Raw genomic sequence first — 16,994 nt, 5'->3', positions numbered from 1 at the left:
AATAAAGATATCTGGTTCCTAGATAAGGCCTCAAAATTTTTAGTAATATCTAAACTGAGGATTAAAAAGTTATAATTTTCCAAAGGTTTCCATTACATTTCCTATTCTGCCTACTGTGCATTGTACATTATTAAAGAGTACTGTTCTGACATGCCCCCCAAAGAAGTGAATTAACATTTCTCGTGAACTCTGTTCTTTTGTGAAGGAGTAATAATGACTCAAGCAGCTCCAAAAGTTTCTCAGATGAATCAGAATTTATTACTTGTAAAATTAATGCCCATTACATTCACTGAAATTGTGTATAAATTGGCATTTATAGAAAAAAACCACCACTCTTTTTAGTATTTGCCCTTATTAATAACAGATCTATGACTTGTATAGATAACAGGGACAAATGCAGGATGTGAGTGACATAATTTGTGAGACTTTAGCTTCACACTGCTCATCTATTGTTCTCTTTACATACCTTTTTTTTGTCTCTAAAGCAATTCTAGTTGTCATTTGTTTCAGCTCTCAGATGACTGAAGAGTCATTCTAGTCATCTAAAAGATGAGTCCTGACTTGTACTTTGGATTGGGCTTGAAGCATTTTGAGTGCTACCATTTGTAGAGAAGTTCTCACCTGCCAAGGTGGACCTAAGCAAAGTCAAAAACTGCTGCTGGTGCCTTTTCTTGGTGGTGTTGGTTAATTTTGCTTGGTTTGTTTTTGTTTTTCTTTTAGTAGAGTCAATTGTCTTGCCATTGGTTTAGTTTAGCTTTTCTTGAAAAGCTTATTACTCCCTCTTGAACTAAATCCTTAGATTATCTAAGCATACAACTGCTTATGCCAACCAGTCCCACAGGTGAAAAAAGCCATATGCAAATCAGGAGAAAGAGGAGAAATATACAAGTCAGGTATGATGAACTTACAAATGTCATAACTAAGAAGATGCTCTCAAAAGAGGTTCCTTCTGAAGAAAATAGGTCGATAACCTCTTGTTTGTTGACTACCAGGTCTTATCAATGGCTTGTGTGAATTTAGGATAGAACTACTGTGTTATGAGCAATTCATTGATTTCTGCTTTGTGTCTCTAGTGGGACTAGAAAAACCCAAGTCAGAAGAAAGTGTATTAAGACATAAAGTGGGGATTTAGACTGTTTTATATGAACATACTTAACCTCTCTGTACAATTCTCTGTGTCTGTGTAATGGGGATAATGTATTTAACTACAGCACGAGAAGTCTGAGGATTAATTGGTTAATGAATTCATAGAACCCTGAGCATCAAAAGTGCACTCTAAATGTTTCCCATAGAAATTTCTCCATTGCCTAAAGAGAGAGGAAGAAAAAAGCTAATTCATTGCTTTCAAGAGCTGTGCAAATTCCATCAAGAACACAGATAATTAAAGTAATATTAATAGATTTTTAGGTCTTCGTTTTCCCATAGAGGCCAGGTGTCCCTGATTTTTTTTTTCCTTTTCCCCTTCAAGTAACGTCCCTGACTCAATTGTCAAAGACTGAGAAGCAGAAGTGTCGGTCTAGCTTTGAACTTGATCCTCACAGTGGAGTTACAAGGTTAAATAAATGGGGTGGTTTTTTTTTTTTTTTTTAATTTTAAACTGAGCATAACACTTCAAAAAGATTTCCTCTCCCCCCTCCCCCAATGTATTTTTAGGCTGTATGCACACTTGCCTATGTCTGTTCCTCAGTCCCAGTTGAAGATTTCAAGGGAGACGAGGGCTCTATATTGTTTCTCCCTTGTATTGCAGATAGGGGGAGGAGGTGGTTATTAGAGAGAAGCGCTCTCACTCGCTCGCTCTCTGTTTCTCCCTCTCTGGCTGATAGCACTTATCTCTCGCTCTCTCTCCTTCTCCTAGGTGATCCATTTCTAGGCAACGTGCTGGCTGGTGCTGGAGCTGCCAGCTCTCTCTGCATCCCACCAGCAAAGCAAGCTCCAAAAGCGACCTGCAGACAGACCATCATCTGCTTTCCTCTGCCTCGCTCCGGGTTCTCCTCCTCTCGCTTCTGCCCTGTCCAACCACCACCTCGCGCGACAGAGACAGCACGCTGGGCTCCATTGGCAGATTTATTTTTTTTTTTTTCCTCCAGTTGTGGGAAGCGATTTTTCCAAGCGAAGGGTGGGGGGAAATCTCTGCATTACTATCTGCATTACCTTGAAGTTCACTTTGTTTTTTGGCCTCCGGGGGGGCTTTTCCTGCAGGAATCTGGCTGCTGGGAGCGGGATCGCCTGCTCCCTCGGTCGCCCGCTCCTCCCACCTCGCTGAAGGCGAGCTATTTGCTGCGGGCTCCCGGGGCTTCTCCGGCCAGGAGGGTTTCTGCGTGTCTGCTGGTGTGTGCGTGTCTGCTGGTGTGTGTGCGTGTGTCCGTGTGTGTGAGCGTGTGCGCGGTGTGGGCTGGAAGTTGCTGTGCAGCAGCGGGACCGAGCGGATCCCTGGACCCGGCGGAAGGATGGGGATTGTCTGACCAGCAGAGGCGTCTGCTGCCCGCGGCGGCGCCCGGGCTGGATGGATTTGCTGCCGGCGCTCCCAGCAATTCTGGTGCTGCCCAGGAGCCCCGCGAAGTGACGCGGGGTTTCGCCGAGGAGAGAAGCGCTCGGAGCCCCGGGCTCGCTCCCTGACCAGCCGCGGCTCTGCGCCAGCCATCGGGATTTACACGCTCCTCCGGCTGCGCCTCTAACTCTTGGGCTTCCTGCGCTGCACTTGCCTCCGCGGCAGCACCGTTTGGCGAAGAGATCTGTTATTATAAAGCCTGGACATCCGGAGGAGATGGAAGTTTTCTCCCTCATCCTGGTCATGTCCGTCTGTTGGACTCGAACCTGGAAAGCGGCGATTGCAGATTCAATCATTCATATCGGTAAGGGGGTGCTGTGCCTGCTGGTGCTGCTGGACACTTTTCCAGCTCTCCTTTGCAACCTTCCCTCTCTTGGAAAGCTTCCCCCCCTCCCCCGGCAGCCCCCACTCTTTTTAATCGCTTGCTCGCTTTTTTTTTTTTTTCTTTCCTCCTTTTGTTGTTGTTGTTGTTTAGCTCCCGCTTATAATTGCTTTTCACCAGGATCTCAAGCGTCCTCTTTTTCCCCTGCCGCGCTGTGTAAAGGTTTCTTGGCGGTATGTGCGTGCTTTAGACCTTGAGGTTTTGATGAGGCTGATGATGGGGGGCCCAGGGCTCGGGCACTTCCCCGCTTCCTCCCCGCCGCTCCTCGGCTCCAGCCTGCCTTCCGCCTGCCCCGGCTCGCCCTCGGCCGGGGGACACCCCACGCCTCCCCGTGCTCCTCACACCACGGTGACAGCCACGCCAAACCCCCACCCCCCACACTTTTCCTTCCTTGCTTCCCACCCCCCATCCCGCCTTCCTCTCCCGCGGCGGAACAGGTGGTTTGGCAACGTGAGCGCTTCCCCTGCCGCGGGCGGGCAGGGCGGCCGCGGGGCGGGGGGCTCCGGCCCCGTGTGCGCCTCCCGGAGCCGCGGCTGCCGGCAAGGGCAGCGCCTCCCGTCCGCCCCGGGGGCAGGGGGCAGCTCGGGTGATGCCGGCGCCGCCCGCGCCCCCTGGCTCCCCGTTATCCCGAGCCGGCTCCGGCACGGCAGCCCTCGCTCTCGGCGGGCGCGTCCCCGGGAAGCGCCGAGCCCCGCTGCCGAGCGGCGCTCGGTTCCCGCGGCTGGCGAGAGCGGGCGGCCCCCCTGCGCCGGCCGGGGATGGGAGAGGAGGAGAGGAGGGCGCTTCCCCCGCGGCCGCTCGCCCATCTGCAGGCACCGCACGCAGGCGGAGCGGGGGCGGGCGGCCGGCGCCGCGCTGCCCCGGGGAAGGTGCATTTCGGGGCAGGGTCCCGCCGCGGTGTTGGGGAGGTTTCTGGGGCGGTGCCGGCCCCCGGCTGTGGGGCAGCTGCCGCTCTCCCCGGGATTGGCTTTATAAAATATGTCTGCCGGTGCTTGTCGTGGGGATCCGTAGCGGATTTCTGTGACAGGGGAAGCGGGGAGAGCGTTTGGAAAGGCCGGCCGTCAGGAGATTTCCTGCAGGACCGATATTGGGGCAGCGGTGCGCTAGCCCTTCCCCGAGCCCAGAAGGCACCGCTCCCCTTGGGCACCGCAACTTTATAGGGGTCAGTCCTTTTGGCTGTGTGTGACTGGAGCAGCAAATATTGCACAGGGGAGGTAGCGCTCTGTGCCCTCCTTTTAAAGGGAGAAGGACTTTTTCAGTTCTTCCCAGTTGCAGACTGATAAAGCGACACTAGGAGACAGTTACGTCTTAGGGTTTCTTTCTTAAAAGCTTGTATCAAACGATCACATCCTAGCATTTGGGGGGGAATTTTGACTGTGCAGCGTATGAGGAGTTTCTTTGCAGTCCACTGTCGCCCATCCTCCTGGCTAAAGCCGCGCTGCTGGGCAAGCTGTGTGCCTTTGCACTGCCATCGGGGGAGACGACAGATATTCTCCCCCTCGCGTTAATGAAAATTTCTTTGGTTTACTTGTTTTGTGTGATAAAGGCAACACAGTTTAACTCTTTTTTTTTTTTTTTTTTTTTTTTTTTTTTTTTTTTTTTTTTTTTTTTTTTTAATAATGCTGTTAGTGATTTGATACAGCAACACAGTAAGTCCTCATTGAAAGCAAAAAATAAAACAAAAAACCCCCCAGACTAGCAGAACCAAAGCAGTTGCTGCTCAGACAATTTGTCTTGAGACATAATTAGTACAGTTGACAAGGGGATTAGCTCTTTTTATAGACTGCTTTATGCTACCATGAAAATGGCAAAACTATTTAACTGTTGCGCAGAGCTTTATATCTACAAAAATGAATACTCTGAAAATAAGTTACCCGAAATCAGAACTGTTTTAACAATAAATGAGTATGCAGCTAAATTTTCCAACTTGTACAGCTCACAAATGAAAATTTGGCCCCAAGTAACACCACTGTATTTTGTGAGCTGGTCTTCTGACTCCCTTTTGTCTTCCTCCAGTTGTATTAAATGAATACATGTATAAAATATTTAGACATAAGTAATAAACTATGTTTATTTAAATGAGTGAGCAAAAGCAGTAGTAGGGTACTCTGAAGAATTGACTGCAGAAGAACTCACAAAGCCAAAGAAAAAACTGAAATGCTCAGTTCAGGGAAAAAGAAATACTACCAGAGGTAGTACTGATGCCTTAGGCAACAGACGGAATAAATGCATTATCTGTTTTTCGTTCTGCAGTGCTAAGATATTCAAGCGGAAAATATTTTCCTGTGTTTGAGAGGGGCAGATGGTCATAAGAAATAACATGTTACCTATGCATACCTATACATACTTTTTTCAGTATAATACTCAAACTCTTTTGCTTCCCTACGGTTTTTTTTTAATGTGTTTCCTCTAAAAGGATGCTTTCTGTCTCAAAGTATTTTATCAGTCATCTCTCAGACAATGCCAAAAAAATGTTACAATTTAGTGAGTAGACATTAATGACTTGATGATGTCAGTGGGAGGGATACAATGACTGGTTATCTATCTATGATAATGCCTTTTCATTTTCCTGTCTTCTGTGTACAGATTCTGCTTTTGATCTCTAGAGAAGGTCTGTGTATATGTAAATGTGCACATTTGAAAAAAAGAAAGGTTTTCCTGTATCATATTTTAAACATCGGTAGAGCTGCTTATAGTCTGTACATTTCTTCTGCCCTGCTATTATAAATAGGAACTGGCAGTTCAGAAGGACTACATTAAGCACTCTTGTGAAAATGGTGAAATGAATCGACTCCACTATAATTTTCCTTACCCTTATATAAAAAAGAGAAAGGGGCAGGGTTACCATGTCAAAACTGTGCAATCCTGTATTATGCTGCTTCTCTCAGCCCATGCATTGATTGAGTAATTTCATCAGTCCCACATTACTTGATTGCTTAGAAGTTTCCTAATGATCTGTATGCTGTAGGAAGAATCTGAAAGTCGTGAGTGGAATGGTAATGATTCTGTGTTTTATGAGGCTATTCAAAAAGTCGCTCTGATTTATGTAGCTCGAAAGCTCCCAAGTCTTTGAGATTAGCCACGGTGCCTGATATTTCCTTCATACATCAGTCGTCCCACACTCCTCACTCCCTAAACAGGAGTTTAGAACAGTGTTTTAATTAAGCAGGGATTAGGTGGCATTCCTTGTCAACCACACAATTTGTGTGTGCTTTGTATCTTCTACCGCCGATAGTCTCATGCTTTTATATTTTGTGCTTTGTGCTTGTTATTTTCCCTTGATATGTACATAGTAATACATCTCTACATCCTTATGAATTTCCTGTTGTGCCTAAAGTAACATATAGGCAGATAGATGTGTATTAGATGCTGCAAAATTGCCTAGGGCAGCAGGCACATAGTATGGTACTAAAGTTTTGCTGAAAAAATACAGTATTTTTGAAGGCTAATTAATCTAGTTCGGCCTCCCTGATTACCTCAGGTTGGTTTTTATGTTTATCAGTAAGTTCAGTCATACACAGTCTGCTGTATACTGCCCTTGGCTTTTTTTATTTTTAAAGGAAATGTCATAAATATATATAAGATAAAGTTATGCATTATATATCTTCTACATATAATTATATGTCTGTTTTTAATATATTTATAGATACCTGTTTTTCTTCCTGAGAGAGAAACTCAGTTCTGCCCTTACCTTACTCCTCTCAGCTTTTAGACTTTGTAGGCCAGGACTGCTGCGTTCCTTATGTTGGACAAGTTCCCAGCATTGCTGGGTCCTGAGTTTTGGCTCATACCTTTGAGCTCTTCTGTGCCGTGGTTAATAATATCAAGGCAGTTCCATCATGGGGTCTGTTGCTTGTTTCTTCTCTTGATATTAGTGGTGATGAAAATGCATTTTTTTTTCTGTGAAGGAGAGGGATTCTTGTTGCTTGGTGGTATTCCTGGCCACGTTTCTTCTTGTAAGCTGATGTGCTACAGTGCAGCTTGGGTTGTGTTGTGAATTGGTAATAGGAATTTAATTTGCTGTGCTATTGGTGAAGCCTCATTAGGAGGTATGTAGTGTATGCCACTAACTGTTCATTACAGTACTCTCAGATACATTTGTAAAGCACAGGACAAGCGAGCAAACCAGATTTATTGAAAACAAATAAATCTCTGTGTGCCTGTAGTGTCCGCAGGGGAACGCTCAGGTTCCCCTTGTCCCTGCTCTAAGATGTGAGAAGGTTACTTGCTTATTTTAAACACACCTATGAGTGAGGGCCTAGAAGCCAGCGTGCTGGGGCTGAGCAGCCAGGAGGTTCTGTTAGTAATGTTCTGTAGTTATGTTCTACTTCAGTGCTTGGCCTGCGTGATGAACTCCCGCTTCCGTGTGCATTATTTCTGACACCCTTGCCCAGGTGCTTAGATTTGGGGCAGTGCTTCAGTCCCTGTGAGGTGTGTTGCTCTGTAGCTAAAGAAGGGATGACTTGGCACACCGTAGATTAGGGCTTGCCATTATCCAAAGGCATGTTTGCCATTAGGTGTCACTGCTTTCTGGAGTGTTTCTTAGTCATCATTGGGGCCTGATCCAGAGTCTCTCATAATCCAGGTGAGTTGCTTAGTTGACTTCAGAAGATTTTAAACTGAGCCTGTGGATTGCTGACCGCAGCAGACAGCTCCTTTTCGTGTTCTTAAATAACTCTTAGTGTTATATCAGGTTCTTTGTCCTTGATAAAGGCAGAGTAAAAAAAAAAATCAACCATCCGTTTTCAAGTGGTGCCCTAACAAATGTCTGACATGGCAATCACTGCTGCTGCTCTGTGCTTTCACATGACTACTTAGGGATGCACTGAGCCTTTATTCTCACAATGCCATCTTCGAAAAAACACACTGGAGAAAAATCTTTCAAGACTGTGACTACATAAACCTACCAACTAAGGTTCATTTAACTTAATGAACAAAGGCATTAAGTATGGTTCTCTTCCACTCCCTGGCCCTGTAAAGCAAGTGGTATTGGCAAGAGATGACTTCTGTAAGCCATTAGGTTACTCCCTAGATATAGACTTGAACTTACATCATTTTCTTCCATTTGATATATAGCTATCTATAATCTGCCATGACAGCCTGGTTTTGGCTGAAATTTATTGGAGGCTTCTGCCTTTTGAGTTGAGGTTTGTATTTTCACTCTTTGTTACTGCTACTCCACTGCTTGATAATTTTTCAGCACAGTAAAAAAATGGTTTTAAAAGCAGTTTATGAGAAAGAGTAGTTCTATTTGGCTATCAGTTTCTATTTAGTTTTCCTAATTACCTGAGTTATGTATGAGAACATGGTAACAGTCTCTCCATAAACACACTCTCCAGACATTTTTTGTTTCTGTCTTCAATGTTTAAAAGCTTACTAGGCACAAATAATTACCATTGATGTTTGGACTTAAAAGTGACCAATAAGAAAAGGAAATAGTATTCTAATGTTTTTAGCAATTATAGGAGAAGGACCAGACTTTGAAAACATGTTTTGCACATATATTATGATACATGATGGTATATGCTAAAGATTGATTTCAGGTGATGCATTAGTAATTAGGCAAATTCAGATACCTTTCTGCATCTGCAAAGTCAGTTTTCACTGTTTTTTTCTTTTTTTCAGTTAGATTTGAATTCCAGAAGTAGTCAGTTACCATCTAAGCTGGTGAAAATTTGAGGAAAACCTTGATTTGAGATTCAGACTTGGCTTTCGTGTCAAAACTTGGACGGCTCCACACCTGTGCATCCTCCAGTCCTATCCTGTAGTCCTTACAGTGCAATTCATGGCTCTGCTCATGCGTCCACCCATTTATGAGAGCCCCAGATACATTTTGTGCTTACCTAGAGGTGCCAAAAGACAAGTATGACTGTCACAGCCCAAGAGTAAAGCAGAGCAGGCAGATTGCTGCACCCTGACAGAGTGGCTGGGAGCTGCTCATGGAAGCTCATGTTGCTTTGAAGTGTTTTGCACCCCAGGCTTGTGCTGTAGCAAGTGGCTCCCTACAGGGCTTCCTGCACACAGATGCCCTTCCTCTCCTTCTGTGGTGTTCTGTTATCTTCCTGCACCGTGTATTATGTCCATGAGGAAGTAGTTGCTGTCTTGTTTCATGCAGCAGTTACCAAAATGACAGCGTTGGCCTTTTTCGGAGCGATGTTGGCTGTGTCTTCCTCGCTCACCCAGGCCAGCAGGCTGTATTGGGGAAGGTGCAGTACTGAGGGGGTGCTGTGTGACACGTGATACGAAATGTGGGCTAAGTGCATGATGGATAAGTTTGGTGGAGTGCTGGTTAATCCATCCTCAACACCAGGTAAGGAAAGCCTGGGCAAAGCCTTCTGGGCACAGCTTTGGGCCGGTTTGTGCATTTGAAGCAGCACATGGAGAAGAGGAAGTGCTGTTGTCACCCATTATAGGGGCAGAATATGATTGTGTATTCTTTTAATAGTAATTTAAACATCTAGACTGAAATGGAACCATTTAGAGGAGGAGTGAGTGACGAAAAGGTGCCTTTCTTGCTGTATCTTTCTGGATTTCCCAGTAGCAGGGCAGTTTGTACGGCTCTTCTTTTGCTTTCCCCATCAGGGCAGTTTCCTCTGCTGTTCTATACAAATGTCAGTCTTTGGTTTCTGGTTATTGTTGGCCAAGCAGTTGTGAGAGCTGATGGAGTAAGGGAAAGATTCTCCTGTGTCTGCAACCGCTATAATTAATAAAGGCTTATGTGATTTGGAGAGTTGTAAGTGATCTCCATAACAGGGAGGACAGGCTGAAATTGAAGGTTAGTGAAATGAAATGAAATGTGCTGGTGTTTGGATGACAGTTCTGAAACCTGGCAAGGGAGCATGTTTGATGTTGTGCACTGCTGTAATTTTGTAAGGTTCAGAATTTATGTCCTAGTTTCAGTGATAATATACTTAATTCAGAGAAGGATGTATTTTGTGTTCTGTATTGTACCACAGAGTGCACTTCAGCTGGAGAGACTTCTTCCTGCTTTGGACTGGGGCTCAGCACAAAAGCTCAAGGAGGGGATATTCTGAGAGCTCTAAGTGTTGCATTAAATAAAAAGAAAAGCCCTCATAAAAAGTGACACTTACTTAATGAGAAAGGATAATACAGTAACTACAGCATTTCTGTGTAGCTTTAAAGTTATGGTGGAAGAGGTGGCACAGAGACAATTACTCTAGTTCTAGTCAACTGTAAACTGATGGATTTGTAAGAGCTGGGTTAGATTTCAAGTAGATCTCCATTTATACCCATTAGTTGTGGAATGATGGGGGAGTAGGGTAGGAAAGATGAAAGGGAAGAAGTTTCTTGAAAGTTGTGCTGGGTTTATCTGACAAGTTCTATACTCAAGAGAAAATTGAAAAAGAAAATGAGCAAAAATGCAAGGAGGGGAAGAAAATAAGATATCAAAGGCAAAAGCCACTACTTCTGTCTGTTTCTATTTCTTTGGGAGCTCTATAATGTTCCTGTAAATGCTATGCTCAATGGAGAAGTCCTGAACCAGAAAGGGGAAAAATGTGAGGATACAGAATTTAAATGAGGAGTTATATGTGAATTTTAATGTATTAGATAACACTCTGTGCTGAAATGCTAATTATTCCTAATTGTTATATTTGCTTTATCCATGAATAAAATATCACATATCTAATAAAATATGCAGAGAAAATAACTGTAAAATTCCTTTTGGAGCCTTTCATGCAGATTTAAAGGATTTAATACCTATTTTTTTCATTGCTTTTTAAAACATTAACTTTCTGTAATCAGTTGGATTGCTAAGGCCAATATCCAGTGAACCTAACAATAATTGCTTGCTTTGCAGAACAATTTTTTGTTAGTCCAACCGTATCTTTCTCAGAGGCTTAAATCGAGTTGGTGATTTCATTATAATAATTCACTTGTGATAAATCAAAATCAAATAGCAGCACTCCAGTGCTCCGGATGAGAGCTCTGGAGAGAGCAGAGGATGGCAGAACAGCAGACCTGAATGCCAGGCCTGGATTTGCTGTGCCTAATTTTAATGTACACAGATAGATCAATTTTGCAAACCCATTTGTAAATAGAGAAATGAAACTTTGCCTTGGGATGCCACCTCCAGAGCTGTGTTTGAGACCCAGACCTGATGACAGACTTGCTTTGTTTTTAAAGCACACAGGAACTCATCTCAGTCAAGCTCAGGCTCCTGAGCCTTTGGGGTGTTTTGAAGACGTCAGTTGTGTTTCTCAGGTACCAAGACACTAGTTATCTCACTGATTACAGTCAGTATTAAAACTTGTGTGGCTGGGCTGGAAGCACACAGTGGGGGTATCTTCAGACCAAGCATTAGTATGCAAGGATGTTTCTTTTTGTTTATCCCTTGCCTTCTTGCAGTCTTTATAGTGTTCAGTTTAAACATTTGAGAACCTTAAAACTATTTAATGTACTAGAGGGTTGGCAAAGGGAAGAAGACAGTAGACAAGACACAGTTCTTGCTCAGTGAAGCCACTGTAGAGTAGTGGCAGTGTGTGGACTGTATGTTAACTGCAAGTGAAAGTGGTGGCTATTTTAGGTCGTGTTAATTTCTCCCTTTTACTGTTTCTGTTAGTTTCTTTCTCTCTGATATTCCAGGCTCATGGCAAGAAGTTGCAATGGTCACTGTGTTCTATGCTCTTAAATATCTGCTTTAATGTACAGGAAGTAAAAAGTTAAATACACCAGAACACAAATATCTGTTATTTGGATAAAACTGCTTTTTCTCTGTAAATTTCTGGACTTTACAGGGAATTGTGGAATTCCACTTATTTGACCTCTTTTGAGACGTACACCTCAGAAAGCTCGTTATAATTTGTAAGGGTAATCTTCCTTCAGCTCTCTTCTTTGTGAATACATAGGCTGAAGCTGTATTGAAGTATATCCATGAATGTACTTGCTATAAATACCTTTAAAAATTTGCATGCTGGAGGTATATTAGCTTCGTGCTACAGGTTGATAGCGAGCACTGGGGTATGTATTAATGTATGCATATACTATACATATTGTATATTGTATACACACCTTTTCAGTAATCAGAAGGACTATTCTTATTGAAAATACTTGACTATATTTTTCTTTAATTTGGGATGGCATTAGTTTCCACCCTAATTAACAACACGAAGATTTGGGAGGCTTTTAGCTTGCAGGCAGGAAGCCATAATGGGAATACAAGTTGTGAAATGGCACCCCACTGTGCTGGAAGCTGTACAAATATGAAACAAAAAGTTGCCTGTCAGGAGATTTGAAGCTGAAGTGAAAGAGAGGGCTTGGATCTCTCTGGGACTCTGTACACTTGAAGACTCATATGTACTTTGATGACCTGTCAGCTGGTATCAAAAGTTCCTGATGAGGGCTGTGAGGTTAAAGAGCTGACAAAAAATGAAGGGCAGCAATGTGTTTGTAATTATTACCTACAGTATGTTATTGCCAGCAACTTTGATTAAATTGGCCAAATACAAGCAATCATTAACTCATCAGCTGCTACCGTGTTACTCTCTGGGTTTACCAGTAAGGGAAGTAATGCATGATTATGCACATGCCCTCTCTCACTGTCTCACTTAGATAAGTATTTCTTAGTACAGTTTTGGAAGACTAGGTAGGAAGAAAACACCCCTTGTTTTAAAAGTGAAACAATCTATGTTGCAAAATTCCCTACTTTGTTTAAAAGAGGTATTTCAGAATAGTCAGTGGTTCTGAAAGTATCTGCAGCCTCCTTTGGTAGTCTCGTGAAGGTTTTGTATTGCTGTGGAAATATTATTGAAACAATCTAGAGAAATTATTTCCCAACACCTCGAAGTAGCTCTTCTGTTCTGGAATTGGATTGCATCCTGGAGGTATATGAGAAAAGCTCATTTACTTGAAAAAAGTTCTCCTGTTTTTGACAGCATTGCCGAGAGTATAAGGGCCTACATTAAATAAAATGGCTGAAGGCAGTGGGCAAGAAAAACCCATGTTCTCTGCCACAGAGCTGCTCTGGGAGCAGGACTGCTCTGGGGAATGTTCTGGTGGTGCCTTCTGTGTGGGAGCTTTGGCAAGGGATTGTGTTTAGCAGTGGTGGGAATTAGCTGGGTGATGAAGGGGTGCAGGAGGCATTTGGAGGGGTTAGCATAGTGATGGGCAGTGCAGGATAGCTTCAGGGAACAGCAGGAAATGTTATGTGATTTGGAGACTGGGCTTTATATTCGGGACAGGCCTTGTGGGGGAGGTATATGTCTAAGCATATGAGAAAAGTTTGGAAATCCAGAGGAGCAAGAGATTGGAATGGCACAAATATTACTGAAAAGCTTAATAACATAATGCAGCTGGTGCTTTGAGAACAATATAGCTAGAAGATAATATTAAGTTTTAAAGAAACTAAATTACAGATTAGAAAATGGGATTGTTTCTCCCTGTCTAGCCTTTATAGTTTTACCATAAGGCATTTGATTTATGTGGTAGATCTTATTTTTTGGGGTTTTTTTTTCAGCCAGTAATTGTACTTGGTTGCTTGGCAAAGAAGTGAGATCCATTTTACCTTTGTGTTGTTTAATACCCTTGTACAGATGTAAACAATGAGTATTGAAATGTCATCTTCCACTTCTCTCCTCCCAGAGTAACTCTGAATGTATTGTACCTTCCTGTGCCTTGGCACTATCTTAGCATTTTGTTTCATAGGCTGCTCTGCACTGTGCCTCCTTTTAAACTCGCCTTCTGTGGCTGGTGAGTAGGAGGAAGGGTGCACACAGCCACAGCTTCTGCTCCATTGACTTTTGACCTAATTTAGGAAGGAAGGAAAGGGTAAATAATGCAGCCTGCTTCTGAATGCAAAGCCTGCCATGACTTGCATGGAATGAGGGGGCGAGTGGTGCTATCTTTCTCCTCATCTCAAATAGCTGCATAGCTTGCTTTGAAAGTTACACCTTTCTTCAGTGAAGCTCCAGAGTGGTGAGTGTGGATCTCCTTTCACACTTATCTCGTGGCATATGTCCTCATTTGGTCTGGTTTTCTGTCAACATCAACCTTGTCCAAGCCTCATCCAAGGCAGCGAAGGCGCAGCCAGTGGCTTGTGTTTCCAGTAAATGAGACACATTAAGAATTGGGATAATAGTTTTTCAGAATATTTTTCTGTTTAAGATCAATGATCTCGAATAACAGGGAATGATGTGTTGGAAGGACAAGGTAAATACTACCTCAGGGGAAGGTAGATAATAATTGCATCTGGAAACAGCTATTGCTGAAAATCATCTCAGGATTTAGTAGTTAAAAAAACCCCCAAACCAGTCTGTTCATTAAAGTACTGTGGGGCCAGAGTTTTTTTAGCAATTTTTTAAAGGGATGCATTTTCCCTCCATTTTTTGTAAGACTACCAAGTGTCCCTGAGCCCAGAATTCATTGGATCTTTATGTTGTGGCAAGTAAGGAGTATGAGTGTTTTCAGAAAATACCAGGTCTACACACTTCCGTAGAGAACATGAAAGGGAGAGAGGGGCTAACTTCCTATAAACAAGGTCCTTGCATCATTTTGTACCACTAACTTGGAGTAACAAATAGAATATTGAAATTGCTGCTGCTGGAGCTTTGGAAGCTCTTGGAAGCATCCCCAGTGCCCTCTTCCCTTCATTCTGACTAATCCTCCCTTCAGAACAAGTGTGTGCTGACTTCTTTTGCTCTCACCTCCAGGCATCTGCAAAGAGTAAACAAACTTCTGCTCCTCAGAAATAACTAGCATTTGAGTTTTTTGAAAGAGGTTCAGGAGTAGGGGCCATAGAGATGCATTTTGTTGTTGGCATTGCTTTAGTAATACAATGGAAGTTTCTTGTTGCAGTTCATTTCACAAACTCCCCATGACCATTTTGGATTTGAAAGTATTTTATCATTTTTTAATTCTGCTATTTCAAAGGCCACTTCTTAAAGGAAGGCAGTGGATGGCAGCAGTCACAGATGTAAGCTTTGAAATGGCCCTTTTATGGAAGGGTTTAAGAAGTATGTCTTGGAGCCATTGCATTAAAATTCCAAAGCGTTAACTTAAATGTAATAATGCTCTGACAAAGTGCTACTACCATCTGCTCGTGAGAATTAGTAATAATTTAAAATCTCGATAATTCCCAGAAAGAGCAGAGGAGTCATGGTGTGAAGAAAAGTCTAACTCTAAATTAGTATATTAGTTCAGGAAGTTGCAAACTCTTTGTGGGGACCACTAACTACTAGAAAATTTTGTGTCACACTCTCAGCTCACATAAGGGAGTAAATATTTGTGTTGTGTGACTAGAATGGTGCCTGTTTGAGTGTTTCCAGCTTGCTCCCCAGTTTTGAAGCAGAATTCTTTTTATTTACAACCACTTCTCATTCACATCACAGCAAAAATTCAGTGGTAACTACAAATACACTTTGCATGGTAAAATAACAAGGGAGTGGATGGATATCTAAATGATAGATATCTAATGGATATCTAAAAAGATTCATTCCTTGTAATATAACTTTTGTAGACTGGGAGGCAGACCTTTGTTCAGTGTTCCTATGGCGTTTTCAACACCACTTGAATACTCCTGTTCTGCACTGTGAAGGTTGGTCTGCTCTGAAGAGTAGGATCTGTGGCTGGAAATGTTCTTGGTACCAGAACATCTCCATCCCTAGACTTCTCTCAGCTGTATATGCTGAAGTAGTTGACCTTCTAGTAAGAAGAGGGTCTGACCTGTTTTGAACCTATTCCAAAAGCCAGTGTAGCTTACACTCTTAGGAAATGCTTTTTATATCAGTAGAGAAGCTACAGTAGAAAATTTACTCATATTAGCAAACAGCCAAATCTTGCACAATATTTAAAGGTGGGAGTATGAAGAGAAATCTAGTTATGATAGACTACACATAGCTGTTGGATTGTTGAGCAAGGATTTTGGAGATACCTGTTAGAAGATGCATTTTTATTAACATTTCATTTGAGGAGAAAAGGAAAAATGTGGCCATGTAGAAGCTTTTCCCATGTCTTTCTCTTTCCTCCCTAAAATGATTCACTGAGTTTCATTTATTCTGAGTCTTGCATGTACTATAATATTCTTAGCTCTCTCTGCAAATAATTTGATCGTATCTCATATGCTTTTTGCTAGAATAGTCTTCATCAACATTTCTTGCTGAGGTGCAGGTACTATGTGTATGTCTAGAAGCCTATTGGTACAATGGCCATGTGGTCCATGTAGCTAAGACAGGCTAAGTCAAATTCTCCCCAGTTATAAACCAGTTCTACCCTGCATTATTATTTTGTGCCATTTCTTTCCCGTGCTAGAAGTACAACTAATACTGATTCTTGAGGAGTCATCTTTCACTTTTTATTTTGGATGTAAAGATCTTCACCTCTTCCAAAATGCCCCGAGAAACCCACACTGTTTTCCTTGTTTTTCATGTAGACAGGCTGATTACCCATAAAGTTACTTGTTTGAGAAAAGCAACTGTAAATCCAGAATGAATGAAAGATTTCTTGGCTGTCTGTTACTCAATTCCAGCATAGGTAGTTGTCTTGTGCTATCACTGAGTGCTATTTTGATTTATCTGATGAGAGAGAGGGAGTACAGAGAGGCACCTTCTATTGTGTTAGCAAACATCTGTGTGAGGCAGAGGGAACAGACTGTTTGAACTGTGAGAACGAGGTCTTACCATGACAGTGTTCTTGTCATGCTCTTGCTTTTTGCTTAGACAGGTCTTTGTTTCCTTTCATATCTCGTGCACACAGAGAAATAAAACCAGATGGATTTTTCACACATTTACAGTGAATGATGGGCTGACGAAATAGAATTGGCCAGTCCATCCACAGTTGTCAGTCGATAAAGCTGCCTCTTGAAGGGATCTGTGTTTATCGTGGCTGGGTGCTGAGTAATCACAGCTGGGTCTGTCACATGGTGACCCGCATGAGAACAAAGCCAGATGCATTCCCACATCATTTTCACTGCTTGTCTCCTTGTATGCAAATGTTTATCTTGCCCCTTAAAACTGTTCCAGTACTGACAGATTCAAAGCACATATGAGCAGGAACTGAACTTTATTGAGAAGCAACTCGTGATAGGGCTAAGGAGGCCAATCTCTACCTCAT

At 42.7% G+C, this 16,994-nt stretch overlaps 1 protein-coding gene across 2 annotated transcripts in view; it reads left to right on the top strand.

Moving 5' to 3' along the window:
- The first annotated feature begins 2,569 nt into the window (after positions 1 to 2,569).
- The window catches only part of GRID2 (glutamate ionotropic receptor delta type subunit 2), a 682,153-nt gene continuing 667,728 nt past the window's right edge, over positions 2,570 to 16,994 (top strand). The window contains exon 1 of one of the 2 annotated variants that reach the window (XM_066317937.1): positions 2,570 to 2,852. In XM_066317937.1, coding sequence (XP_066174034.1) covers positions 2,765 to 2,852 — 88 coding nt within the window. In that variant the 5' untranslated portion in view covers positions 2,570 to 2,764. The remainder of the gene's footprint in view (positions 2,853 to 16,994) is intronic. The other variant, XM_066317936.1, reaches the window with a different exon arrangement.

Source organism: Sylvia atricapilla, chromosome 4 (assembly GCF_009819655.1).
Source record: "Sylvia atricapilla isolate bSylAtr1 chromosome 4, bSylAtr1.pri, whole genome shotgun sequence".
Lineage (NCBI taxonomy): Eukaryota > Metazoa > Chordata > Aves > Passeriformes > Sylviidae > Sylvia > Sylvia atricapilla.
The sequence above is the reverse complement of the archived record's forward strand: the minus strand, read 5'-3'. Positions and strand labels throughout refer to the sequence as shown.